Source organism: Bos taurus, chromosome 26, assembly GCF_002263795.3.
Source record: "Bos taurus isolate L1 Dominette 01449 registration number 42190680 breed Hereford chromosome 26, ARS-UCD2.0, whole genome shotgun sequence".
Taxonomy (NCBI): Eukaryota; Metazoa; Chordata; class Mammalia; order Artiodactyla; family Bovidae; genus Bos; species Bos taurus.
This window is the reverse complement of record NC_037353.1, coordinates 44342368-44369659: the sequence shown is the minus strand read 5'-3', so window position 1 is coordinate 44369659 and position 27292 is coordinate 44342368. Positions and strand designations below refer to the sequence as shown.

Here is a 27292-nt window from a genome sequence, read left to right as displayed (position 1 = left end):
GCCTCCCTGTCCATCACCAACTCCCGGAGTTCACTCAAACTCATGTCCGTCGAGTCGGTGATGCCATCCAGCCATCTCATCCTCTGTCGTCCCCTTCTCCTCCTGCCTCCAATCCCTCCCAGCATCAGGGTCTCTTCCAGTGAGTCAACTCTTCGCATGAGGTGGCCAAAGTATTGGAGTTTCAGCTTTAGCATCATTCCTTCCAATGAATACCAGGACTGATCTCCTTTAGGATGGACTGGTTGGACCTCCTTGCAGTCCAAGGGACTCTCAAGAGTCTTTTCCAACACCACAGTTAAAAAGCATCAATTCTTTGGTGCTTAGCTTTCTTCACAGTCCAAGTCTCACATCCATACCTGACCACTGGAGAAACCATAGCCTTGACTAGACGGACCTTTGTTGGCAAAGTAATATCTCTGTTTTTTAGTATGCTATCTAGGTTGGTCATAACTTTGCTTCCAAGGAGTAAGCGTCTTTTAATTTCATGGCTACAGTCACCATCTGCAGTGATTTTGGAGCTGCCAAAAATAAAGTCTGACACTGTTTCCACTGTTTCCCCATCTATTTCCCATGAAGTGATGGGACCAGATGCCATGATCTTAGTTTTCTGAATGTTGAGCTTTAAGCCAACTTTTTCACTCTCCTCTTTCACTTTCATCAAGAGGCTTTTGAGTTCCTCTTCACTTTCTGCCATAAGGGTGGTGTCATCTGCATATCTGAGGTTATTGATATTTCTCCCGGCAATCTTGATTCCAGCTTGTGCTTCTTCCAGCCCAGCATTTCTCGTGATATACTCTGCATATATGTTAAATAAGCAGGGTGACAATATACAGCCTTGTCGTACTCCTTTTCCTATTTATTAGATTGTATCAGTGAACATACTTTGTATGATTTAAGTTCTTTTAAATGTGTTTGTTTTATTATCCAGGATATAATCCATCTTGGTGTATGTTTCACATGCACTTGAAAAAAAAAAATATATGTTCTGCTGTTACCTGATAGAATGTGTTGACTAGATTTATGGTGTTTGGTGGTGGTGGTATTCAATTCTATACCTTTACTGATTTTCTATTCTATTAATTATGGATATAGTAATGTTGAAGTGTCTATCTGACCAAACTGGTAAATTTGTCTGTTAATTTTTATTTCTGTCATTTTTTGCTACATGTATTTTCAAACTCTGTTCAGAGCATACACACTTAGGATTGTATGTGTGTTTTGATTAATTGACCTGTTTATTACTGTATTATGTTCCTCTTTAACATTGGTAGTTTTTACTTTGAATTTCACTTTTAATGCTAATAATAAAGCTTTAAAAAAAATTGAGATATAATCTGCATGCCATAAAATCTACTCCTTTAAAGTGGTTTTCAGTATATTCACAAATTTGTGTAACCATCACCACTGTTTTAATTCCTGAAGATTTTCATCACCCCAAGGAGAAGCCCTGTATTCATTATCGTTCACTCCTTATTGCCCATTCCCTTCAGTCCTTGGCAACCACTGATCTACATTTTGTCCCTGTGGATTTGTCTGTTCTGGACATTTTGTATAAATGGAACCATCAATCTGTGGTCTTTTGTGTCTGGCTTCTTTCATTTAACATACTATTCTCAAAGTTCATCCATATGGTAGCATGTATCAATGCTATATTCCTCTTCTTGCCCAGTTAATATTCTGTTGTATGGATTTGTCACATTTTATTTATCTACTTGCCAATTCATGGACTTTTAAGTTGCTTCTGTTTTTTTGGCTACTGTGAAAAATGCTGCTATGAAAATTTGTTTATGTTTTTGTGTGGACATATGTTTTTATTTCTCTTGGGTATATAACCAGGTCCATACGGTTACTCTATATTTAACCTTTTGAGAAATTGCTTGACTGTTTCCACAGTGGCTATATCTTTATACATTTCCATGAGCACTGTTTGTGAGTTCCATTTTTTCCATATTCTCACCAGAACTTTTTAGTATGTGTCCTTTTGATTATAGCCATCCTTGTGGGTGTGAAGTTCAACATTTTTATATTAGTTTTTGCGTGATACATCTTTTCCTAGTCTTTCATTTTAAGCAGCCTGTATCATTATATTTGAAGTGAGTTTCTTGTAGCCAGCATATAGATGGGTCATTTTTTTAAAATCTTTTTTGAATTTCTATCCTTTAATTGCTCTATTTGGAACATTTACATTTAGATTTAGGTCTGCCATTTTTATTATTTTTTTTCTTTGTTACCTCTGTTTTTCATTCTTCCTTTCTGCTTCCCTGCTTATTTTGGTTAATTTGACCATTTTTTAGTATTCCATTTTAATTAGATATATCTATACAAATGTCTTGGTATAGTTTCTTTAGTGGTTGCTCTAAGGATTTGACTATATCTCTGGCTTTTTTAGTGGTTGCTGTGGGTCCCGGGGAAGGAAATGGCAACCCATGCCAATATTCTTGCCTGGGAAATCCCATGGACAGAGAAACCTGGCAGGCTATAGTCCATGGGATTGCAAAAGAGTCAGACACGACTTAGTGACTAAACAATATTTAATGTGTTTGGAGCTTTTTTACTACAGATTATAATATACATTATTTACACAATCTTCTTAGAATCAATGCTTTACCGTTTCAAGTGGAATGTAAAAACCTTAGAACATTTGAGTTTTTTAATCTTCCCTCCTTTATGTTGTAGTTGTCTTAAATATTATCATTATATATGTTGAAAATCCTGTTGGATAATCTTGTAATTATCCTTTGTATTCTCCTGTCAAAGGAGAATAGTAGTTAATAGTAGTTGTTAAGTAAGTAAAGATACTTTTGCAGTTTTTTCTTCATTCCTGATCTTCTGAGTGTGTGTATTTGTTCTGGAATTAATATTGTTTACTTTCTGTCTAAAGAACTTCCTTCAGGGATGATTTTTAGAGTAGCTTTGCTGGCTAGAAGTTTTCTTAGTGTTCCTTCATTTGAGAATGTCTTCATTTCACCTTCATTCCTGAGGGATGTTTTTGCTTAATATAGAATTCTTAATAATTGTTATTTCAGCACTTTAAAAATGTTGTGTCACTTCTTTCTGACTTCCATAGCTTTTTTTAAACTATTATGAAATGTGTTTGGCTGTACTGGGTTCGTTGTGGCCCACGGGCTCTGTGATCTTCTTGTGGCGTGCAAGGTCTTCAGTTGCCGCATGTGGGATCTAGTTCCATGACCAGGGAGATGGGACCCAGGCCTCCTGCGTTGGGAGCGTATAGTGTTAGCCACTGGACCGCCAGGAGGTCCCAGAACCGCCACGGTTTTTTATGAAGAATCTGCAGTTGTCTGAATGGTTGTGTTCTTGTAAGTAATGCATCATTTTTCTGAATGCTTTCAAGATTTTTTCCATTTTCTTCTAGTTTTTAGCATTTTAATCATGATGTACCATGGCTTAGATTTCTTTCTGCTTATCCTATTTGGAGTTCACTGAGCTTTTTGAATCTAAGAACTTATGTCTTTTGTCAAATTTGGGATGTTTTCAGGCTCTCTGTGTTAAAATTTTTTTTCCCCTCAATAACATTCTTTCCTTTTGAGAGTCTGTAACTATCAGTTAGGCCTCTTTGTATTTATTGTCCCACAGGTCCCTGAAGCGCTGTTCATTTTTTTTCCAATTAGTTTTCTGTCCATGGATCAGATTTGATAACTAGCATTGATGTGTCTTCAAGTTCATTGACTTTTCTTCTGTCATTTCCATTCTGCTGTTGAGTCCACATTTTGCAGTTGGTTGATAGTCTTTAAGGCTCTTTAAATTCTCTGTATATTGTTTGTTTATTTAACTTGGTGATCTATTTATTGTAGAAGGTAGTTTATTAATCCCAATGATTTTCCATGGTGTGGACTTTCTAATTGCATCTTTATAGTACCATTTAAGCATATTTTCTGTCCCCTGTGTTTTCTGTAGGTTGGGAGTTAGATCCAGAATAAGGGTCAGCAAACTATATAGTTTATGAGTCAAATCTAGGATTCCCTGTTTTTATAAGGATTTCTTGGAATACAGCTATATTCACTTATTTACATTATTATCTATAGTTTATGTGCTACAGTAGTAGAGTTGAGTAGGTGTGACAGAGACTGTGTGAGTGGCCAAGCCTCAAATATTTATGCTCTGTTCCTTTAAAGAAAAGGTTTGTTTACCCCGATCCACAGATTTTTATCAAATTCAGTTTTTAAACAAGTAAATTTAATAGATGGTTATATAATGTTTGGTTTCCTGTATTTTTGTGATGTTAACAATCATTGCTCATATTTGGTGCTCTTTTCAGTGATCGCCTACCTTTTTGATGGAGATATATGCGTGTGTGTGTATACACACACATACATTTTTTTTGCTGGGTGTGTTATTTTAGATTGGCATTTTCCTTTCACTGTTTCCTGGCTTTCATTCTTTGACTTATTGTTAGCCATCAGTCTTATTGTTAGTCTTTAGAAGCTAATCTGTCATACTGTATCCCCCACCCCACTCCCTGAATGATTTTGAGATTTTTCTGTTTTTGATTTTCATCAGATATATTATACTATTTGTATATAATATAAATTGTATATTGTGTCAGATGTATGTTATACTGTATTATCTTTGTTTTTATTGTGCCTTGAGTTTATAGTGCTTCTTAAATCTGTGGCTTCAGATACTTTGTCAGAACTAGGAAATTCTCAGTCATATGTCATTTTCTCTTCTGCCCTATTTTTATTTCCTCCTTTTCTAAGACTGTTATATGTATTTAGATCTTAATACTCTGTGCCATATTCTATCTTTTATGTTCTTTCCTGTTGTTAATTTTCCATCCTTCTGTCATTCTGTGCTTAACAGTGGCATTTTCTTCTGACCTTTCTTCCACTTCAGTATTTTTTGTTTTTGTGTCCAGTCTGCCATCAAGCCCACCCTTGAATTTCTTAATTTAATTATTTCATTTAAAATTTTTCTTATTTGTATGGTTCTTTGTTATAGGTTTCAGTTCTGTTACAATTCCCCAGATTGTCATTTATTTCAGTGTTTTAAGGATTTGTTTCATTCTTTTTTGTTTTTTGCTTTGACTGTGGCATGTGGGATCTTAGTTCCCCTACCAGGGCTTCCCCCTACAGTGGATGTGCAGAGTCTTAACCACTGTACTGATAGGGAAGTTGCATTAAGTATCTGTTTCTGATCATTCTTTTATTTGAATCTGCTTTGGGCCTTTTCCTAATATAAGTTTTTCCCTCTTAGTTTTTGGTCATTTATTATTCCCTTGAATGTCTGCTTATTTCTCACTGAGTGCCAGAAACTGAATGTGAAAAATGTTGGCAATAGTTTGAGAATGAATGTTCTAGGAACTTAAAATGTCTGTGTATGCTTCTTATACAGTCCAAGGGAAGAGTAAACAAGTGTGGAGAAGCAGGAACTAGTTAAGAGTCAATTGACAGAATCATCCTGCATTCTAGGTCTGATAGAGAAGGAAGTGAGGGAAACGGGGAGAAAACGAAGCTGTTAAAGAATGCGAATTGAGATCACTAAAAGAATAGGAGTTTGGCATCAAAGAAGGGGTGTTAGATTATTTTTTTTGATACTAGATCTTAAGACTGAAAATAAAAGTGATCAAAGAGAAAAAAAGTGCTCTGTGGAGAATAATTGTTGGGTTGAGTTTAGACTAGGAACTAGTCACTTAGAGTTGAAAAGTGTAGGTAAGTCTTAAATGACTGGCAAAAAGCAGGAAGAGAATTTCAGGCTATGCTTTACTTTGCAACTTCTTTTCTTCTTCAGATTTCCTTTGAAATTGCCTTTAGCCTGAATGGTCTGACAATGTTCAGCATAGTTAGAGCTGAAGACCAGAGGCCATCATGCTTCTGGCCTTAGGCTTCTCACACCTCGCACCCTTTCATGGGTTAATGTGGTTAGTAAACAGCTGGATTGAAGGTTTCGTTTCAAAACTCTTTAGTTCACTGAGCTTTCTTTAACTCTTTGGGGGTATTAATACCTGCCCAGTGTATGACAGGTTTTTTGTAAAGGTCTACTGGAATGTGTGAACTATTTTAAAAATACTGTACAAATGGAAGGTGGTTAATAGTCACATGGTTGGTGGAGAATTATGTGATTTATAATTGCACTCAAGGAAAAATTTTAAAAGCAAGGACTTACTACATATGCATTTAATTTATTCATTAACTTAATTGTGTTAAGAAAAATTTATGACAGATTTATGTGTGAATTGGAGCATATCAGTATTGGAAATTAATACTACCTTTTTCTGCTTTAGGACAGAAATACACATATATTCTCATTGTCTTTGAGAAAATGAATTTCTTATGAAAAAGAAATCAAATATTGTAAAAGCAAATAAATTGTCACATTATATGAATTTAAACTTTTAGTTTCTATTTAGATTCTATAATAAAATTTAAACATGTTGTACTATTAGAGGGTATATGTCATTTGATGTATTAATAAAATAAAACAGTCTGGGTCCTAACAGAATATTATAACTCATAGGTAAAACAGTATTTAAAATTTTAGAAAACTAAAGTATAAAATTATCTGTCTCCAGGCAAAATTTGGTTTCTCTGATGTTACTGGAATTGATTATTCTCCGTCTGCAATACAGCTTTCTGGAAGTATTATAGAAAAAGAAGGTTTATCTAACATTAAGTTGAAGGTAACTATTATTTATATTGCTGCCATTGTTATTTTTATTTATAATAAGTTATAAAGTTTAAATGTGTCTGATGTGTATTAATTTGCTGACATCCTTAAACTCATAAATTAAGGATCAATCATAAATAATCCAAAATGATAACTTTTTAAGTAACAGTATTAAAATTTTCAGTCTAGTCAGTTTGAGGAACTTATTTTCTCCTCTTCCTCTTATGTTCAAGTATGTTTATTTTGCCTTTCTGTCTCTCTTTTTTTGCAAATACACACGAATAATAGCTAACTTTGGATTAACCAGATAAAAAATTTGTAAATGCATAAATTGGTATAATGCCCCAAAGATTACTTATTTTGCCCTCTGATCTGTGAGGAGATGACGACACGTGCATTTACATTTTTATCCTGGGCTTCTCCTCTGAACTCCAGAAACGCTGCATATTCTATAGTTCCACTTAGATAACTAATAGCCTATTAATTAGTCCAAAATGAAACTCTTGGTTTCTCCCTTTGCCTTCCCACTAACTCCCATCCCCATCCCACTCTTTCCTTTTTATTCAACAGCCAGGAATTCCCTGGTGGTCCAGTGATTAGGACTTCATGCTCTCCTGGTTCAGTCCCTGATTGGGAAACTAAGATCTCAAAAGTTGTGAGGTGCTGCTGAAAAAATAATCCTAGAAACAATTTTGTTGGTTTTATCTTTAGAATATTTGAGAAAATGTGTCATTCCTTAATATTTCCACTGTTGCCTCCTAGATCCAAACCACCATCAGCAGCCTCTTACTTGGCCTTCCCAATTCTACTCTTACCACTCTGCTGTGCATTACCACAGAGCAGCCAGAGTTATTGTATTTTTATATATATATATATATATATAATTAAATTTATTTTTAATTGAAGGATAATTGCTTCACAATATTGTGTTGGTTTCCGCCAGACATCAGCATGAATCAGCCCTAGGTATATATATGTTCCTTCCCTCTTGAACCTCCCTCCCACCTCCCTCCCCATCCCACCACTCTAGGTTGTTACAGAGCCCCAGGTCTGAGTTATTTTTTTAAAATGTAAATCAGCCTCCGAACACTTGCCCATTGCATTTAGAATGCAATCTGAACCCCCACCCAGCCTTACGGAGAGAGCCCCTTGGTTTTTACCCCTTTCCATCTTTATCACTAATACTGTAGTCACTCTGACTTTCTTTCTGCTCCTGATACGTTTCAGCCTTGTTTTTCTCCAATCTTTATTCCTGCTGCTCTCTGCCTAGAATGTTCTTGCCCCAGATCTTAGTTTGTTTGGCTCATTCTCATCATTCTGATCTCTTCTCAAATATCACCTTCTTAAAGAGGTCTTGCCTGACTACTTTTCCAAAACATTTCTCTTCCTAATCACTCAATGTCTTTATTTTTCTCTTCATAGCACTTTATCTGAAATAATGTGGTTAACTTATTTATTGGTTGCCTCTCCTTTTAGAGAATATGAGATATATTCTCATACAGAGATCTTTTGTTTTGTTTGCAGTTATAGTCCCAGGGCCTGAAATGTTCCTACATGTCATAGGTGTCTATGAACTATCTGTTGTATACATGAATACTTTTATACAGGCATTTAGGATAGAAACTTCTCCAGACTTGACTCTTATGAGGGGTAGTCATGGTTTTGCCTCAGGTGGAATGATGTGGGGTGGGAGTGGGAAGCCTATGTTTAAGTGTATGGAAACATACAGTACGCATTTTAAAGTCAAACAATAACAGAGTTTTAGATAATACACCATTTATAATTATTTTGTTTATATGAATAATCACAAACTGCTTAATTTTTCAAAGTAGCTTTTCAGAATTAATTTTGTTGGCAAATTATTTTGAATATTTTATGAAATTGAGGCAGATCACTATTCCAGATGCTTCTGAAGTATCAGTAAATTATTGAAAATGAATGAGATGAATGATACATGACTTTCAAAATCTGAAATGCATGATATTGGAAAAGTTAGGTAATTGCAGTTTAAACAGTCCTTTAATTTCTTAAGCTTTGTGCTATTTGTTGTAGTTGCTTTGTAAGCTGCTGAGTCAAGGCAATACAACTTTTGATTTACCATGTTTACTTCAGGTCAGACAACTAATAATATCAGCTAAAAGTCATCACATTTCCAGTGACCTATTTGAGTTCCAGATACTTTTTTGTCATTTAAAAAATATGTCAAATATTCTGCTTTTCAACAGAAATAACTTTTTCATAAACTGGGCTTGTGAGTTCCATTATGTGCTGGTGTTATTAGGCAGTACACCTGGCTTTGATTTGTTTCCAAATTTGTAGAGATTTGGAATGTCCAGGAAGCACTGTCAGTCTTGCTTACCAATCTTAGCTTTAATGATCTTGGAATGAAGCACATAAAAGTTAGCTGTAAAGTTGAAAATATGTTTATTATATGTAAAATGCCATTGTAATTAATTGCTCCTTTTATCTATCACTTTTTACAGATTGTTACTTAAATTCAGTAAAGATTGTGTGTGGATTGTTTCACATAGACATTGATTTTTAATATAGGTAGAAGACTTTTTGAACCCTTCCACAAAGTTGTCTGGATTTCATATTTGTATTGACAAAGGGACTTTTGATGCCATAAGCCTTAATCCTGACAACGCAATTGAGAAGAGGAAACAATATGTGGAATCTCTCTCCAGAGTGTTGAAAGTGAAAGGCTTTTTTCTAATAACCTCATGTAATTGGACCAAGGAAGAGTTGCTAGATGAATTCAGTGAAGGTAAATGGCTGTATATTGTTTAAATGTGTTCTTACCTCACGTTGAACGCACTCAAATAGGTTTTTTTCTTGGTGTTACAGTGTTTTACTTTTCTGTTTGTGGGAGTTGCCTGCTTTTCTTCTTTGTTAATAACCATGGCAGTACTTTTAACTGTATATTCAAAGAACAAAGAAATAATATTGGTTGAGATCCAGAGTCCTTTATAAAATTTTCCAAGAAATTCTGGCAGTTAAGTACTAAAATTTATGAGCCTGTAAAAATTAAGTTCTTTATTTAAGCTGTATAATCTCTTATTTAGAGAATCAAAACAAAGAAAGCACATATATTGTGCTTCTGAATTCAGTGCACTGATATACCAGTAATTAGTAATAATAGTAATAATGCAGGTGGTATTAGTGTTTTTTAAAGTCTTATATGGTGAGAGTTTTAATTCTGTGGATACTGGTGCTCATTTAGGTGTTGAGGATTTTTCTTCTTGTTTTAAGTGTATATTCTTTTTTTTTGACATTGCATAGAAGCAAAACATAGGAATTTAGAAGAATTACTGCGTATTAATTCTTGAGGAAATCTACTTTTTTGCAAGATTTTGGTGCCAAGACAGGAACATTTTTTTTTCCCCCAATTAGCAAAGTATAATTAGTACTGTGTCTACTAAATGGGAATCTTGTGAGAATCTTTAATCCATACGCGAATACTTTGAGCTTTGGCAGACTGCTCCTTGCATGGTTGAAGGGTTATTTCACCTGTCACTTACTCATGCGGTACACAGGCCTTTCTGGAAAGTACCTTGAGACTCTATAGCGAGATGTTTGCTTGGTTTCTCCTTACACTCCATTTCAGGTTAGTATTAAGGGTTTTTTTTTAAGGAATGGGAAGAATTTTCAGGATGGAGTATTAATAAGTGACATGGTACTAAATTTGTGGTTAAATTTTGAACTTCAGTTGTCACAAGCTAGCGGGAAATGGATTTATAACTATGTTGCGTGTGCTTCATCTCAGAGTTTGTTTTCTTTTGGTAGTGAGGGAATAGGCAGTAGGAGGGAGAACACCTAACACATGTCCTTCTGTGTGCATTCGATGGCTTTGGCAGGTTATATAATGTAAAACTTGAAGTGTTTGAAGCTTGAAATGAGAGCTTGAGGCTTCATTATTGCTGCCTCTGGAAAACAAGAATGATGTGATTTATTGTCTTTTATTTCATGTCATTAATTTTATTATCTTCTATGTTAGATTTGTTTCCTTTAGAACTGTTGAGGCCCTGTACCAATAGTCTTTTTTCCTGAAGCTTGACAGTTTTAATAAATGCTCAGTGTTACACTGTGTAGGGCAAGTTCCTTTCCTGGTTTTTAAATACAGGTGTTCTCTTTTACCCTTGAAACCACCAGACAAAAACATATTTGTCTGTCTTTGATAATGAGGAACAGACTTCAGCCTGGTAAAGAGTGCTTAAAAATCTGTCTTTGAGACCTACTAAGTAAATTCTTTAGCTTATGTTCAGTTTCAGAACTTAATGCAGAATTTAAATAAGCGAAATGTTGCCACAGGAAATGTTAAAGAAATAATTATATACACTGAAAACATTTTTCTTCTCTTAGAAAATGGTTTTTGGAGTTAGACACAGGACACTGCCATGCATCACTGCCGAGGGGCTTCTCACTGGGGTTTAAGATTGGCTTCTGTGGTCCCTTTTGCACAGAATAAAGCTTGCTTTGCTAATTTTTTCAGGTTTTCTGCTTCTTTCCTAATTTGAAATGTAAATGTTCGTAAATCTGTTGAAATGAATTTTTCCTTTATAGCCCTATTATATAAATATTTGGTGGTGGTATTTGTTTAGGTTAAGATTGCATAATCATTTGCCAGACACTAGGATACTCTAATTTGATGTCCAAGGAACTTGACTTTCTTACAACTAGGGAATTAAAAAAACTCGGAAACCTGTCTTACAACAAAAGTAACCTAGATTCATTATGGAAAACATTTGAAAATATCAGTAACCCCAACACATAAGTACATAGATTATAACAATTATAATTAATTATCTCTGGTATACAACCACTTTTAACACTTTGATGTATTATCTACTGAATGTTAGTCCAGGGAGTTAAAAGATTAGTTCTAGAAAATTTACACAGACAGCTCCATTTTCTTTGGAAAATTTTTATTATGAATTATTTGAAACACAATTTCAGAAAACAGATAGGGGCGTGTCCGCATGTATCCACCACAGTGGCTCCATTTTTTTAGCATTAAAATATATTATTTAAAAGGCCTGACCTTCTTTGGGAAAGTTTTCTTACGGTTATTTTTTTTTTTTACAGTTATTAATTAGCATTTTAATATCTAGTTATTTATTAAGATTTGGTGAACCCTGGTTACGAATATGAACTATGAAGAAAAGTATAAAAACCCAATTAATACAATAGTATATATCCTTTTAAGCATTTTTTTCTGTTTACAAGAGTTATTTGAGCCTTAGCTCAGGCATGGAAACTTAGAAAATATAGGCATCTCCTTCCCCAAAAGAAAAAAAGTTTCTCCCAAACTGAGAGAAACCCATGGTAAACTGCCACCCACCCTTATTTGTCTTATTTTTTAAAAACAGAATAATAACATTAAATTTCCATTTTGTTTTATAGTTTAGGAGAACACCACATTATCTTATTGTGATCTTTACAAAATCACTGAAAGTGAATTAGGGCAGTGATACCTGTAACCTTCTTGCGTAGAAATTGAGGATTCTGGATGAGGTAAATTGACCTTCACCTAATAACCTGCCATCTAGTAAGTGGTGGAGGTGGGACTTGAACCAGAATGTTTGAATCCACGTTAAGTGGGGAAAAAAAAGAATCAACCCTGCACTGCTTTGGCAGTTACTACTTCCTTGTCTTCCCAAGTTGAGTTCAGTTTGGGTCTGTATCTTGGGTTCGAACTGTTTTTTTACTGTAGTAAAATATATCTGACATAAAATTTACCATTTAGCCATTTTTAAGTGTTCAGTTCTGAGGCCTTAAGTACATGCTCATTATTGTGCAGCCATCACCCTGTCACCCCCATCCATCTCCAGAACTTTGTCATTTTTATTTCCTCATTATTTAACTTTCCTGTGTTAAAGTGCTTTTATATATCTGATATGGATTAATTGAATTATATGTAGAAAGCACTCAAAACAGTACCTGATGCATGGTAAGACCTCAACACATGATAAGCTGCCTACAACTGGATGGTTAAGGAGGCTGATGGAGGTGTAGGGTTTGCGTGCTTAATGGTAACAGTGCATGTGTCTTAGTCACTTGGTCGTGTTAAAACCTTTGTGACCCCATGGACTGTACCCACCAGGCTTCTCTGTCTGTGGGATTTCCCAGCCAAGAATACTCCTTCAGGGGATCTTCCCAATCCAGGGATTGAACCCGCATCTCCTGTATCTCCTGTATTGCAAGCAGATTCTTTACCTGCTGAGCCATTGAGGAAAGCCCTATGCATGAAGGGATGATGAAAAGGAAGTGAAGGAAATGAGGGATGGATGGAAAGCTTCTTTTCTTCAGTTTAATTTTGTCTGTTGCTTGTTGATTTCAGTGTTTTGGAGTGTATATACATATACACATAGTGTAGAATTGAAAATCATAAAGTGAAGTTTAGTCACAATGCAGTTTGGAATCATGTAGTTTTATGAAAGGTTCTAAGGTACTTTGTTAATACAAACATCCCTTCACTGTGGGAGTCAGTCCCTAATGAAAGTGTTTTAACTTTGGCAGGATTTGAACTTTTCGAAGAGCTGCCCACACCCAAGTTCAGCTTTGGAGGCCGATCTGGAAACAGTGTAGCAGCGTTGGTTTTCCAAAAAACATGAGGCTTTTCACTGGACAGACTCAGTTAGTGTCTTTTTAAGAAGCTCTACATCAAAGTAAACCTGACACAGAAAATGCAAGCGCAAGTGAATGTTTAGTGAGTATACAGGATGCACATTTTGAGGAGAAGTAATGGGTTGTTAAAAAAAACATTGTGAGCATGTAAGTGGTTGGGTTTTAGAGATCAACCAAGAATAATTTTAAAATTTTCTTTTGTATTTGAGATGTAAATATTTCTCTTTCAGATTAAAAAAGTAATTCCTGTAACTGCTGAACAGCTAAAACTTTAAAGCAGTAAATGAATTTACAGAAAGCTCGTATCCTTGATTTTTGCACCTCGGTAAAGGTGAATTGAATATAGCTATTTATGAAGATTTGATCAAACTATTCCAGGGTCAGACTAATAAGCCAAATGACTTTCTTAATTTTTTATTGGACTATTATAAAACATACTGTGATATTTTGGGTTGAATGGTGATTTTTTTTAATGCTTTAATATCTGAGAAAATGTCTCAGCCCTTACGTGTGTAATTAAAATCAGATAAATATATCAGTTGATCAAGAAGTATTTACTGAGCTTTGTTTTGGCTGATGGCTTTCTGTACACTGTGGGAGCAGGAGGAAAGACAGCTGAGAGGCACTGTTAGCGGCTGGCACTGTGTCTGACTGCGTTGTCTTCCGGAGGCATTGAATTCCCTCAGCATCTTCTGCAGGCGCATATTACTTATTCCTGTTTCTACACATCAGACAGTACAGGATGGAGCCAGGGCTCCTCTCTGGTCTGCCTCTAAAGCCTGTCTCTAGTAGTTTGCTTCCCTGGGCTAAGTTTCTGCCGTTACGGCATTTACAGTTCATTAGGGGAACCAGGACTGGTACACCGAAAATTCTGTCAGAGAAGTTGAGCAGTTATTTTTAGTGGCTCTGCAGCTCCTTGTTAGTGACTGTTGGTTGGTGGACTGTGAGAATAGTGAGTCATCCGTCATTAATTTTCACTGTCTCCCTACTTGTCTTACAAGACTGGCTAATCAAGAACTGAATTATGTCATTCTTCTGTCAAAGGTGGTGTAAGTTTTACATATATACATCCTCAGGGCTCTGGAGACAAGATGTTCTAGTTAGGCACTGATCAGCAAGAGAAACAGTTTATTTATGATCGTTTTTGAAAAAATAAGTTTTATTAATCCTCACTGCCATTTTGTCTATGGGCTGATGTTTTAATATTGGAGTCATAATACAGGTTTTTAAAAAATGACAATAGTGTTTATGATTTGCAGCCTTTGGGTCTTGTTGGGTTATAAAACAAACAGAATTTTTGTTTGTTTAGCAAATGCTTTCCAGTACTGAGCAAGTCTAGCATTACACCCTTTTTCTTTTCATTTTTGTCTGGAGGGAGACAAGGGGAAGAGAAGAGTAGTTTGGTTTAGATCAACATTAATCAATCATTAAGATAACTATCTGCCTTGCACCGGATAATTGAATACATTTCCATAAACTTTCAACACAAATAACACTTTTGGAAAAGCTTTAATTTTTAACATGAAAACATGAGAAATAAAATAAAATTTTGTTGTTTAAAAATTAAATTTTAATTTTTAATATATATGTGAAAATTAAAATAAAAAATTTTTAATTATAAAAATTAAGATATATGTGATTTAAACATATAAAATTAATTGTGTTGATGTTATAAACTAGACTCAGGATCTTAAACCATAGAAACAGTGTTATATAATTTATTGAAGTGATCTTGTCTTTGTTGTTTTCCAGGTTAATATTTCTTGATTTTAAATACCGTATTAGTGTGTAGGTACTCTTTTAGAATTCTGAGTTGTTAAGTTTATGCTATTGTGAAGCATCAGTGGAGCAAAACAGGCTTTCTGTGAAAACCAGACTAAGACATTGAGTTTGATTCACTGATAGTTGGAGAGCGCCTTTGTTGAAAAGCTCCTTGAGTCACTATTGTGGGGGTATGTGTGTTCCGTTTGCAGAGATGTAGGACTTTTGGCAGGAGAATCATGGGACTGTTGATAAGGTTAGGAAAGGGGAGTTGTCATCTCTTCTTAGCAGTTTAATCCTGCTGGAAGCCAGCCTCTTGGAGATTGAAATCAGGACAAATGGAAGGTCCAAAGATGCTAACGATAAATTATTAATATTTTCAAATAATACCACACTTTCAAAACCAGGCCCAAGTTACTGAAACAAGTCATAAACACGTTATTATCAAACTTAGTTTTGATATGTCATATGGATATGTGGGTAACTGCGAAGGAAATCATGCCGTTCTAAAAGGGAGCAGTAGGTTATGTAGTGAATGCTGTTTTATCTGGGCAAGAAGTTGGAATTGTAATTTTATTTCATCAAAAGACACCCTTATTTTGAGAAGACTTGTTTGAAATGCAAACAAGATTTCTCTGTGGAGCCTGCACAGAATTGTTGCTTTTCACGATGATGTTATTGCCGCATAACAGTCCACTTCTGTGTGTAGGAAGTGTGTGTGCAAGTCCAAAGGGATTGGAGGCCTCAATGGGTGAGTTACACCAATTAACAAAGGGAAAGTTTTCAGAACATTTTGTTTTAAGCCAGGTGCACAAGTTAGAGTTGCTTTTTGGGCCTAGTGTTTATGTATCTGAGAATCAAACCTGACACTACTCTTGGCAGCTAGACTAAAGCCATTTTAAAATAAGTACAAACTGTCCTTGAATGATTTTTTTCCCTTTATAGTGGCAATGAGTTTGCCTTTTCTTCATCTGTGGTATGTGTGCAATTTTCTGTTTATTTGGGGGGAAAGAGGGAGGTAAACATACATGAAAGACTTTTAGTCTTTATATGAATAATGTGTTTCAATTCATTTATTTTTAAATTTTCTTGATACTGTAACACATTATCTATATGTTGACTTTCATTCACATTCATCCAGAGTATAATAGAAACCTTAATTTTAAAGAACCCAGATGAATAATTAGGTTTTATGTGGCTTTGAGATAATTGTTCTTAAACTGATATGCAAAGAAATAGAGTATCCCTGCCAATGTGAATAGACTTTGATTTATGTTCTCTTAAATAGTTTTATTTATTTGTGTGTGTGTGTGTATCTGGAAGCCTATGATGAAAAGGTACATGAGTGTGAAAAATGAGTTTCTCTCTACATCAGCATTCTACCCCTGTGGGGACACTTGGGTTTGATTCCCTGTTGTTAGCACTATGAGCTAGATAGAAGGTATGTGCTCCAGAGACAGCCTTCTGCTCTGAGAGCAAGAGACCAAGCATCTTGTGTTCCACTGTAGTAACCTCTTTAGCTAATTGTGTGTGTGTGGAGGAGGAGGGGAGCCGAGGGGTGTTGCTGGGGTCTGAAAGGAGTCTTGTCTAGTGCACTTCACAGGAAGGAGGCTGCCTGTGACCTGGAGTCTTGATTGTGGGAGGAGAGGAGTGTGGTAGGTTGAAGGACAATTCCATCGGGGGGAAAAAATTAGGAAACCCTGTCATTTCTCTTGGCTAGGCAGAAAACAGAGATGTCCTTAAAGAGGGGGGGAACACATGAGCATGTTTTATTAACAGTTAATAGAAGAAAATTAATGCTAATTTATTCTTCATACATACCATGCAATTTGTTAGAAAAGTAAAAGAATAGTTTGGGATTCTTTGGTCAATTGGTGGATTCCTATGTTAGGGCCATAGCAATGAAACTCAACATTAAGCAGACAAATACCCAAGCCCACAGGCTACATAAATGCTGAATAAAACCAGCTCTACAGTGGAACTCTGAAAAGCGAGGGGTAAGAAGCCTAATGAATGAGTGGGTATGACCTTAGCAAAATCCCTGCAGTGGTGTGGAAAGATCATTCATTTCCAGCTTAGATGTCAAGATGGGCTCCAGTAACCAGAGGAAAAAAAAGAAGAGTTTGAGTCGGTACTTACTGAGTTTTAAAAATCTCTACAACACAGTGCATTAAACTAATCATTAAAAGGACTTCTCTAACTGCATTTTAAGCTGCCACTGTATGGACCTGTGGTTTAGGCCCAGAGAAACCAAATTAAAAAGATAGGAATAATTCTCAAGACTTGAATGTATCGCTGTCCTGCTTTTATGGAGTAGAACTTCAAAAACTGGGGCGCAGAGGCGGCAGAATGTACTTTTGTCATGCTGATACCATTGTAAGAAAGACTTTCGACCAAGAGATCAATTGTGCCTTAAAGTATTTCCCAGTTACTTGCCTAGTTTATTGGAGGAAGATATAAAAAAACGAACCTACTTTTTTCATTTTTTAATTTACTTTTTGCGTTTTTAAGTGATCCTTCCCAAAGAAGTCACAAATTCTTATATTTATAAATACGTATTTTTATTACTGCATCAGGAAATAGTAAGTATGTTAGCGAGCGAGCTTCATTGTGCATGGTATCCAGAAGCTTTTTAAGAAAAGTGAATCTGACAATATATTTGTTTCTCCGAATACCTAAAAATTTTCACATGAGCCAGCAATTAGCATACTCTGGATATTATCTGAGGAGCTCAGAAATATGAAATACTCTGCTTGAGTAAGGGGACCCGGAAGTGTATTTATCACTCTTCATTAACAGAGATGAAGCAGTGTATCATGATGTGATTGTAGCAGAATGGAAGCGCTGCTGGGGTGGCTGCTGGCTCCCCTGCCCTTGTGTTCCTTGCTGCTTCAGAGTTGAGGGAATAGTCAGGACGAAGAGGCTAAATGTAGAAGAGAGTGGGTGCTGCAAGCTCACATTTTTCTCCCAACCCCTCCTCTAATATGAAAATGTCAGTCCTTTGTTCCCATCTAATTTTAGTATATCCTGGCTAAAAAAAAATGTTAGGATGATTTCCAACCATGGAACTTGGAGGGGCGGGGTGGGAGAGGGGCAGAGTGGAGGAAAGAGCCGTTTACATTCCATATCCGTCTGCCGTTCTGTGACAGCATCTCACCCCTACTCTGTGGATTTTCGTGATGAAATAAATTTACATGCACTGGAGCAGCACTAATTAGGTTTTCCTTCCATGTCCTCAACAAGAAGTCTCACTGGAGTCTGAATGGGGAAAATCCTAATATGGTATTTAATAAAACGTACTGGGCTGAATTAAAGAGCTGTTTGCAAATTTTGGAAGACAGGCTTGAAATTGTGAGTGAAAACTACATGTTGTGTGATTTATAAATAGAGCCTTCGTGAGTCAGTGAAACTGCTTGTATGCTATTTTTTGAATGAGAATAATATTTGTTGATTTTTGAGAATCAGTCATAAGCAAGTCAGAGTTATTTATTCTCTTTGGATTATACTTCATGGTAGATTTAATATATTGAAACTCACATTGGAATAAGCCTGACCTTTCCAAAAGTTTGCTCATTTACTGAGCTAAGGTTTCCTTGTGAAATCTTTGTATGGTAAGGACACTACATAGCCAGAATTGAGAGATCATTTTGTTAAGTCCGTTTGATTAATGATTTAATTTGCAAAAAATGCAGTAATCACATTGATTTTTGAACTTGAAATTTGTTTTTGTTTTCATTTTACAATAGCATATAATTTGCTTTTAAAATCTATTAACTAGTAGAATAAATATCAGAAATGATATTTTTAAAATACTAAATTTTGGGGGTGAAAATGACTGGAACCTAGGCAAGTCACTTTCCTTTTCTGGGCTTCCGTTTTTCTTTTTGTGAAAGAGGGGTGTTCAGTATGTGATACTTAAAGTTCCTCTCTACCTCTGTAATAGCTGGCATTGCCGTGGACTGGGTGGCTCAAACAACAGAAATTTATTTTTCATAGTCTGAAGACTGGAAATTCCAACATCAAGGTGCCGACAAGGTAGGTTTCATTCTGAGGTCTCTTCTCTTGGCTTGTATGCAGCTGCCATCTCCCTGTTACGTTCACGTCCTCTCTTTGTGCGTGCTTGTGGGGAGAGAGTGTGTGCAGTGTGCAAACTCCCTGGTGGTTCTTATGAAGCTCTTGAGTGTTTCTTCTTGTAAGTGCACTGATCCCAAGGTGAGAGCCCCACCCTCATAACTTCATCTAGCCGTAATTACTTCCCAAAGGCCCGCTTCCACATACTGTTTCTTTGGGTGTTAGAGCTTCAGCATAAATTTCTGGGGGATACAAACGTTCAGTCCATAATAACTTCTGAAATTGATCTGAGGTTTAGAGAAAACTTAACAAAATACATTTCCACGATATATGGAGAGTTTAAATACTCCATTAGCTAAATATCAGTTTTTAGGTCACTTTATGATTCTTTTAAACCAAATTAGCTATTCATGTATCTGAAAAAATACATGTACATATAATAAAACAGTTGAAGCCATCACAGGATTGTTTTTCAGTCTGAAAATGTCTTTGTGCGTTCATTGGTAAACTTTAGATTTGAGTATTGATTGCCCCTGATATATATTTGTTAATTCAGTTTGTATTCATTTGACACAGAGATGTTTTATATGAGAAACTCAGAAATTTACATCTAATTTTTCACTCCTACCTTAATTTTATTATTTTTTAAAACTTCTTTAATTTTTAAAAGTGTTGGGCTGTGCTGGGTCTTTGTTGCTTCAAGTGGGCTTTCTTTAGTTGTGGTGAAAGGGCTTCTCACTGCAGATGGTTTCTTTTGTTGCCGAGCATGGCCTCTTGAGCTCAAGGGCTTCGGTAGTTGTGGCTCCTGGGCTCAGTAGTTGTAGCCCTCAGGTTCTAGAGCTCATTGTGGTGTGCTTAGTCGCTCAGTCGCTCAGTCATGTCAGACTGTCTGCGACCCCGTGGACTGTAACTCACCAGGCTCCTCCTGGATTCTCCAGGCAAGAAGCCTGGAGTGGGTGGCCACGCCCTCCTCCAGGGGGTCTTTCCAACCCAGGGATCGAGGCTTGGTCTCCCACATTGCAGGCAGATTCTTTACCTTCTGAGCCACTAGGGAAGCCCCTAGAGCTCGAAGGCTCAGTGTTTAATAGTTGTGGTATGAGGGCTTAGTTGCCCAGTGGCATGTAGAATCTTCCCAGACCAGGGATTCAACCCTGCATTGGCAGGCAGACTCCTAACAACTGGGCCACCAGGGACTTTCCCCACTGTAATTTTGATAAAGTGATAAATAATTTGATAAAACTATGATAACCCAAAGAATCTCTCTAATTTGATTCTTCCCTATTTCAAACACACACACTGCACACTCAGAGATGACTTTATTTACCACTTGAAAGCCCTGGGTTTTTGAGGTTTCTACATTCTCATGCTATACAGAGTGTAGTATATGGGTCTGCCCTTCTATACCTTGTACCTCTTTGAGGTACTGTCAGTCTGTTCTATTGGAGAAGACAATGGCACCCCACTCCAGTACTCTTGCTTGGAAAATCCCATGGATGGAGGAGCCTAGAAGGCTGCAGTCCATGGGATCGCTGAGGGTCGGACACGACTGAGTGACTTCACTTTCACTTTTCACTTTCATGCATTGGAGAAGGAAATGGCAACCCACTCCAGTGTTCTTGCCTGGAGAATCCCAGGGACGGGGGAGCCTGGTGGGCTGCCGTCTGTGGGGTCGCAGAGTCGGACACAACTGAAGCGACGCAGCAGCAGCAGCAGCAGCAGCAGCAGCAGCAGCAGTCTGTTCTATAACTGCTTATCCCCCTCAGTGAAATTGAACTATTTTAAAGGTACTGGCAAAGTGCCTAGTATATAGTAGATACTTATTTCAAGTTGGTTACCCTTCAGTACCTTTCTTTGAAGTAGTTTGATATAGTGGAGAGAGAAGCAGTTGTATAGACTATACATGATAGGGTAGTGAATATTAAGTGAGAAAAATGTAAATCATCTTAGCATGATTCCTAGCACATACCAAAGCCAAATAAATATTCTTTTCTGCAAAGAAACCTTCTTCCCATTGGAGCTAATATATTGAATGGTTCAGGATTTTAACCCTCAGTGCCACCGAGTTAGTGTATTCGGATCCATCCTAAGGCATTTGTATTCCAGGAGTGATGAGATGAGTGAGTAGAGGAGGATGAGAGGTAGACAAGGAAGAGGGAAAGACTGGCATAGGTGGGGGCCTTTCCAGATTATCTTAAATCATACTGCACAGCTCCTTCTTCAGTCTCTAGATGGGACTGGTGCTAAAAGCACCTTTTTATTTAGTAAGAAGTGGAGACCAAATATCATAATGCTGGATTTTCATGAAATCCCCTTTATAATTTGTGGTAGCAGATTCTAGGAATCCCCCTCAAGTTTCTGATCATTATCTGTTTCAGAGGTCAGGAGGTAGTAATAAGAGTAGGTGTTGTGGGGAAAAGGTTACTGTGGATGCTTCTGAATTGAAAACAAATGGCCACGGATATGGTACATTTTCCTCAGGTTTGAACTCCAAGGCTTTGTTTTCGGTGACCACTAACGCTTGACCGGACCAAGATCCCCCATGTGACCTTGTGTGTGTGTGTGTGTGCGCGCGCGCGTGTGCGAGTCTCTCAGTTGCGTCCCACTCTTTGCGGCGACCCCATGGACTGTAGCCCGCCAGGCTCCTCTGTCCATGGAATTTCTCCCAGGCAAGAATACTGGAGTGGGTTGCCATTTGCCTCTGCAGGAGATCTTTCCAACCCGACTAGGCCACCTGGAAAGTTGGACTAAGATTTTTGTCATTGATTTCCACCTTTCATTATCTAGGTTTGATTTCTTTGATCAGTGAATCATGTTCATTTTCTTTGCTGTAAGTTAGCAGACATTCACAATGGCATTTTAAAGTTTGATGTTGGGCAGACAGTACTTGAAGCAGTTTATATGATTTGACCTTGGTGTATATTACCGACAGTATAGTTGGTAAAGTACAGTGAATCAGTTGTTTACACTAGTGTAGAAAACGCTTGGTTTGCGGATTTGTTTACTTACTTAACCTTTTTATTAGTGGTTAAATGAATACCTTAATGCTTAGAGTGCTTAATACTACTATAGAAATGCTGGCCAGAGGAGTGTCACTTTCTCTAGGTAACTAACCTCCAAGAGTTTAAGTCTGAACCATTTTAGAAGAAGCTCTACATAGATGAGGTCAGTACAATATGATGTATATCATCAGGATAGAACATAATCAGAGTTTCACTACTTTCAATTCGGTAAACATTATAGTGGTTGAATATCTTGGTTTGATCAAGGTGTTTTTTGTTTTGTTTCTATATGAAAATTAAAAGGAGATGTAAAGTAGTATTTAAAATTGCAAACCAGCTTCTCATTCATATCAGTTCTGTTTCAGGTCAGCTGCAGGGCATGCTAGGACAAAATAGGCAAGGCTGGCTGGCCCTCTTAGAACAGTAATGGAAAGGGTAAAACAAAACGTCTCGGCTTTTGGTTAATAGAGAAGACTGAGAGAACTGAGTGAGGAAATTCACAGGCTAGTAGAATACGTGGGGCAAATGTTCTTTTCATACTGCTCCCAGGGATGTTCTTCCATTGGAGCCAGAGACCAAATTTTTTTTTTCTTGATATTTTAAATCCAAAGGATTCAGTCTTAAGATTGGGTATTTAAACTCTATGAAATCACAAGCTGTATCTTTCAGTTTCCTGTATACCTAATGAAAATGAAATTTACTCATTTCATTTTCATGGGTAATAGGCAGGATAGTGGTAGCTTTAACTCACTAGGGATGAGTTAAAAATAGATTTTTCTTGAGGCAGTGACTTATATGACAGGTAGTTGATAGAAAAATTAAGTTAAATTTGGGGCTGAATATCTCATACTAAATCTGAATTCCACTACAGAATATTTGAAGCAAAACATTGAAATGATTTTCATTTGAAGATGACATAAACATTGAGTGTGCTGTTGAAGTGTTTTCTAGATTAAATTCAATGTGTGGCAATATGAAAATGCTATAGCTTGTTTTTAGCGATGATTTTGGTAGAGTGTACTGAGGTAGACGCGGTTATCGGTGACTAAGCGTGTTATAGTGTCTGTTTCAGCTGAGACCATAAATAGATCAGGGAAAGGCCAGGGACTGATTATGCTTTTGAGTCTTAGTATTAAAATAGTTTAAGTAGGTTTGGTAAGATTTACATATGTCAGTGACTTTGAATGTAGATTTACTTTGCTATATTTTTACTTATTTACCATGCATAAACTTTCCAGTGTCTGTTTTTTCATGCTTGAGTTTTCTTTTAGCACATAATACTTACAGGTACTATTAATTTTGCAAGGAAAAAGTAATATCAAATTGAAATAAGTTTTAACTGTTGCTCTGTTCTTTTTAGCTTCCTTTACTCACAGCCCTTCCATGCAGTGAGTTGCAAGCGTGACATTTGCTGTGTTTTCAGCACCTGCCAACTTGGAAACCAGGGTTTGTGCTCAGGACTTAGGCTTACAACCCACACTTTGTGGTGCACAATGCCGTCCCAGCTGGCATGCTTCGTACCTCAATGGTGCTAGACGCTCAGTTACAAAGCTGTGCAGATTCACATGCGCTGATTTCAATAGGCAGTCTCCTTCAAGCTGCTTTCAACTCTCATTTTGTATCAAAAGAGTTAGATTGGTATCATTAAATTCACTGCTGTGCTTATTTTTCAATGAAAATAAATTCATTTTATTTAGCTCCTGAATCAAAAAATGACTGTCTTCGAGAACCAAAGTTCCTCTTAAAAAAGGGTGAATGTCTACAGATATGGGAGATAGATTTATGTATCTGTATGAGATTCCAGCCAGGGCTATAACTCATTTTCATCAGTGGAAAGGTTTCAGAACAAAAGATAAAAAGAAGAGAAAGGAAAGAACAGACATATTAGTGTGTTGTAACATGCTTATGTAGGTAGGGCTGTTAGTTGAAGCTGGATCATACGTATGGGGACGATTATAGAACTTATTTTTCTAAATAAGCTCTGAATAAGAAAATTGCCTCCATAGTAGGCTCAGATTTTTGGCTTCCACTGACAACCAAAAACTTTCCATCATTTTCAAAGCAGTGTATTTTGCTGATAACTTGCTTTCAGTAGCCAGTCTCTGAAAATGTTTCAGGTGGGCTTGGTGATGTCTATCTTCCCATCATCTATTATAAGCGATTTTAAAAGGTTCTGCTTTTATAAAGATCTTTTCAAGTGTAGAAAAGACAGTGTGAAATGTGAATGACTGGCTTTTAATACAGCACTTGTGACAAAGAAGCTGTGGCTTTGGGAAGCTGAATAAAGGGGTTAATACACATGCATCTGCATACTGCTGTTGGTTCCAACGTATAACATGTCTGATGTTTGTTTCACTCCCATTCTTAGTCTAAAAAGAATGTTATTCTCAGAGACAAACCAGTTTACCATCTTTCAGTGGTCACCACTCTTTTTACAATCATAGGTACAAATAAATTTAATGGGAAAAACTGAACAGTATTGACTGCTACTTGCTGAAATGTCAAAAACTTAGCTCCCTGTTGTTTGAACATCATATTTATCTGGTTCTAAAGACACAAACACAGAACACCCACTAACTATCAAGGACATTTCTGAGTACTTAATCAGAACCCAGTCTTTACCCTCTGCACAAATGTGCTTAGGTGAATACTTTTATTAGCTTGTTGATACAAGTTATAGTTGGTTACACCCTTTCTTAGTAAAATACACCCTTATTGTCTCCTGTTGCTTAAGAGCTTTAAACTTGGAATGGGAGCACCATCTAGTATAGAAAGCCACTCAGTTTCTATCTCCCCAGCAGTGCTGAGTGGACATGTCATGCATACCACACACACACAGGCATTCCTTCATTTGCAAGTTCTGCTTTGGGGAGGGGAGCCAGGAGAGCCAGTATTGACTGTACTTTTTCCCTGGGCTTCATATGTTGGTCTTGGAGTGAGACTGCAAGTAATCCCTACAGTTTATATTTCCCAGGGTGTTCTGTGCCTTAACCAGGTTAGTGTCGGTTGGTGATAATGGAAAAGTTGCAAGTGATCATTTTTGGATTATTTTATGGATTTATTCCTAAATTGGCCCATGAATTTGCATTTAGGTTTCCGGTTGTGTTCTAAATCTGGTTTTGATTTGGTTTTGACCTTTAAGGACTGAACAAAGGTAGACAGCTTAGCCCTCCTACCCCCGTCCTCTGACTGCAGCTTACATTGTTTTAAATCCAGTTTGACTGAGTTTATATTTACTTCTTTGAATTAAGCAACTCTAATATACAAACTTTGGGGTAGGACTTTTTATAATAAAGGACTGTGTAGTATGGCCCTAAAAAGCAGGGCATCATATATCTATTCTGCTGCTGCTGCTGCTGCTGCTAAGTCGCTTCAGTCATGTCCGACTCTGTGCGACCCCATAGACGGCAGCCCACCAGGCTCCTCTGTCCCTGGGATTCTCCAGGCAACAACACTGGAGTGGGTTGCCATTTTTTTCTCCAATGCATGAAAGTGAAAAGTGAAAGTGAAGTCGCTCTGTCATGCCCGACTCTTAGCATCCCCATGGACTGCAGCCTTCTAGGCTCCTCCGTCCATGGGATTTTCCAGGCAAGAGTACTGGAGTGGGTGCCATTGCCTTCTCCCTATCTATCCTATAGGACTTTATTACATGATATGGGAAGGCCCACAGTATGGAAGACTAGTGACACAGGCCTTAATGTGTGTATTTTTAGTCCTTAGACATTCAAATTAAGTAAATGAGAAATAGCTATATATTGGTTAGTAGCACAACCCCTGAAGCAGATAGTTTTTAGTTCTCTACACTTTTAAGAAAGCCTAAAAACCAGAAAAACAGGCTGCTTTAGGTTGGAAAGGAGGTGTTACGGCAAAGGAGCTTGCCATAACCACAACCCTTGGAGTTTTGTGAGACTAAAATCATCCTGAAAGCAACAAGAATAATGGTTGCAGTAATTGTTTCCAGGCTCGGGACCCCTGAATTTTGTTTTTTTAAGTTGACCCCATGAACTAGTAATTGCAGGAATAAACTGAATGTTTGCCAGCAGGAGTCACTCTAGGCCTCCTAATAAAAAGTAAATTAAACTATATCTGTAAAGCTCTCAAAGGCTGAGGTAACACTGCATGTGTAAGATGGCATGAGGGCAGCATTCTCAAATTATCCTTGTGCCTTTCTTTGTTCCGTCTAGGAAGACTTGGTTTTTGCTTCTTTCAAAATTGGCCCTTGATAACTTGTTTTAAAGCAGAGTGTATAATATAGGTCAGGATATGGGTCCCATAGTCGATATTAGCTTGGTTTGGCTTTCTTGGATGGATTGATTGTATCCCACATCATCTACTTGAATGAATGCTCACATCCTTCTCCTGGTTGTGCCTCTCAGTCTTGCAGCAGAAGTCACTGGTGTGAACTGTAGTTGGTGTGAAAGGAGATGTTAACTCGTGGTTTTCTGCAAAAGAATGGGTCCAGTGTAATGGGAAACTGAAATATGTTAGCAATAGCTGTGAAATATAATAGTTTCCCAAGTGCACACAAGCTCAAGAAGTTAATTGTTCATTTATGTTTGATACTGGGATTGAAACATTGGATTAAAACCAATTAAATGTTCCTAGAAGCAACAGAAAAAGTTTCCTGATTTATGAATAGAACCATTGAAATGGCGCAGACACAATCCATGTAAAGTAATGAGGTGTTTTGTTTTTTTGGCAAAGGAGAACACAAAACAGGCATAGGGAGTTCTTTTAAAAAACCTTCTCTTTAAAAACATCTTTTTGGACAAGGTCAATAAAATAACATACACCAGTAGGAAGGCCTAATGGGAAATCTAGGGCTTCACTTCACAAGGAAAACAATCCCCCTCCCCCAGGTGAGCGGCACAATGAAAATACTCTGCTTATTCTATCAGGGTTACATTCCTGAACTTAAGTCAACATCCTAAGTTACAGAACTAAACATGCTCTGCTTCTGCTTAGCAACCACAAATCCTTCCTTCACCAGTTGCATATATTTTGGATGTGGCTTCCGAAGTACACATTCCTTTATTTCTGTCAGGGCCCCGAGTTAGGAAAGGAGCGCTTTATTTTCCAAAAGCGCGACAGACAACACTCACACGGCTCCCCCCCGTCCCTTGCCGCCCAGCACGCCACTGAAGCGATGGTTTCTTTAAAACCTCAAAAAAAAAAAAACAAACCAAAACACCCCAACAACCCGGAAGCTG

The 27292-nt window shown here is 37.1% G+C and overlaps 1 protein-coding gene across 8 annotated transcripts in view; it reads left to right on the top strand.

The window, feature by feature from the left end:
- Positions 1 to 27292, top strand: part of EEF1AKMT2 (EEF1A lysine methyltransferase 2) — a 70892-nt gene that overhangs the window by 8558 nt on the left and 35042 nt on the right. For 3 of the 8 annotated variants that reach the window (XM_059882103.1, XM_059882104.1, XM_010820144.4), the window contains exons 4-6: positions 6530 to 6637; positions 9175 to 9391; positions 13144 to 13804. In XM_059882103.1, the coding sequence (XP_059738086.1) occupies positions 6530 to 6637; positions 9175 to 9391; positions 13144 to 13238 (420 nt within the window). In that variant the 3' untranslated portion in view covers positions 13239 to 13804. Of the gene's footprint in view, positions 1 to 6529; positions 6638 to 9174; positions 9392 to 12027; positions 12139 to 13143; positions 13805 to 18955; positions 19048 to 23442; positions 23779 to 27292 lie in introns of those variants that run through there. The other 5 variants (XR_009493025.1, XR_009493026.1, XM_024986042.2 and 2 more) reach the window with 5 other exon arrangements.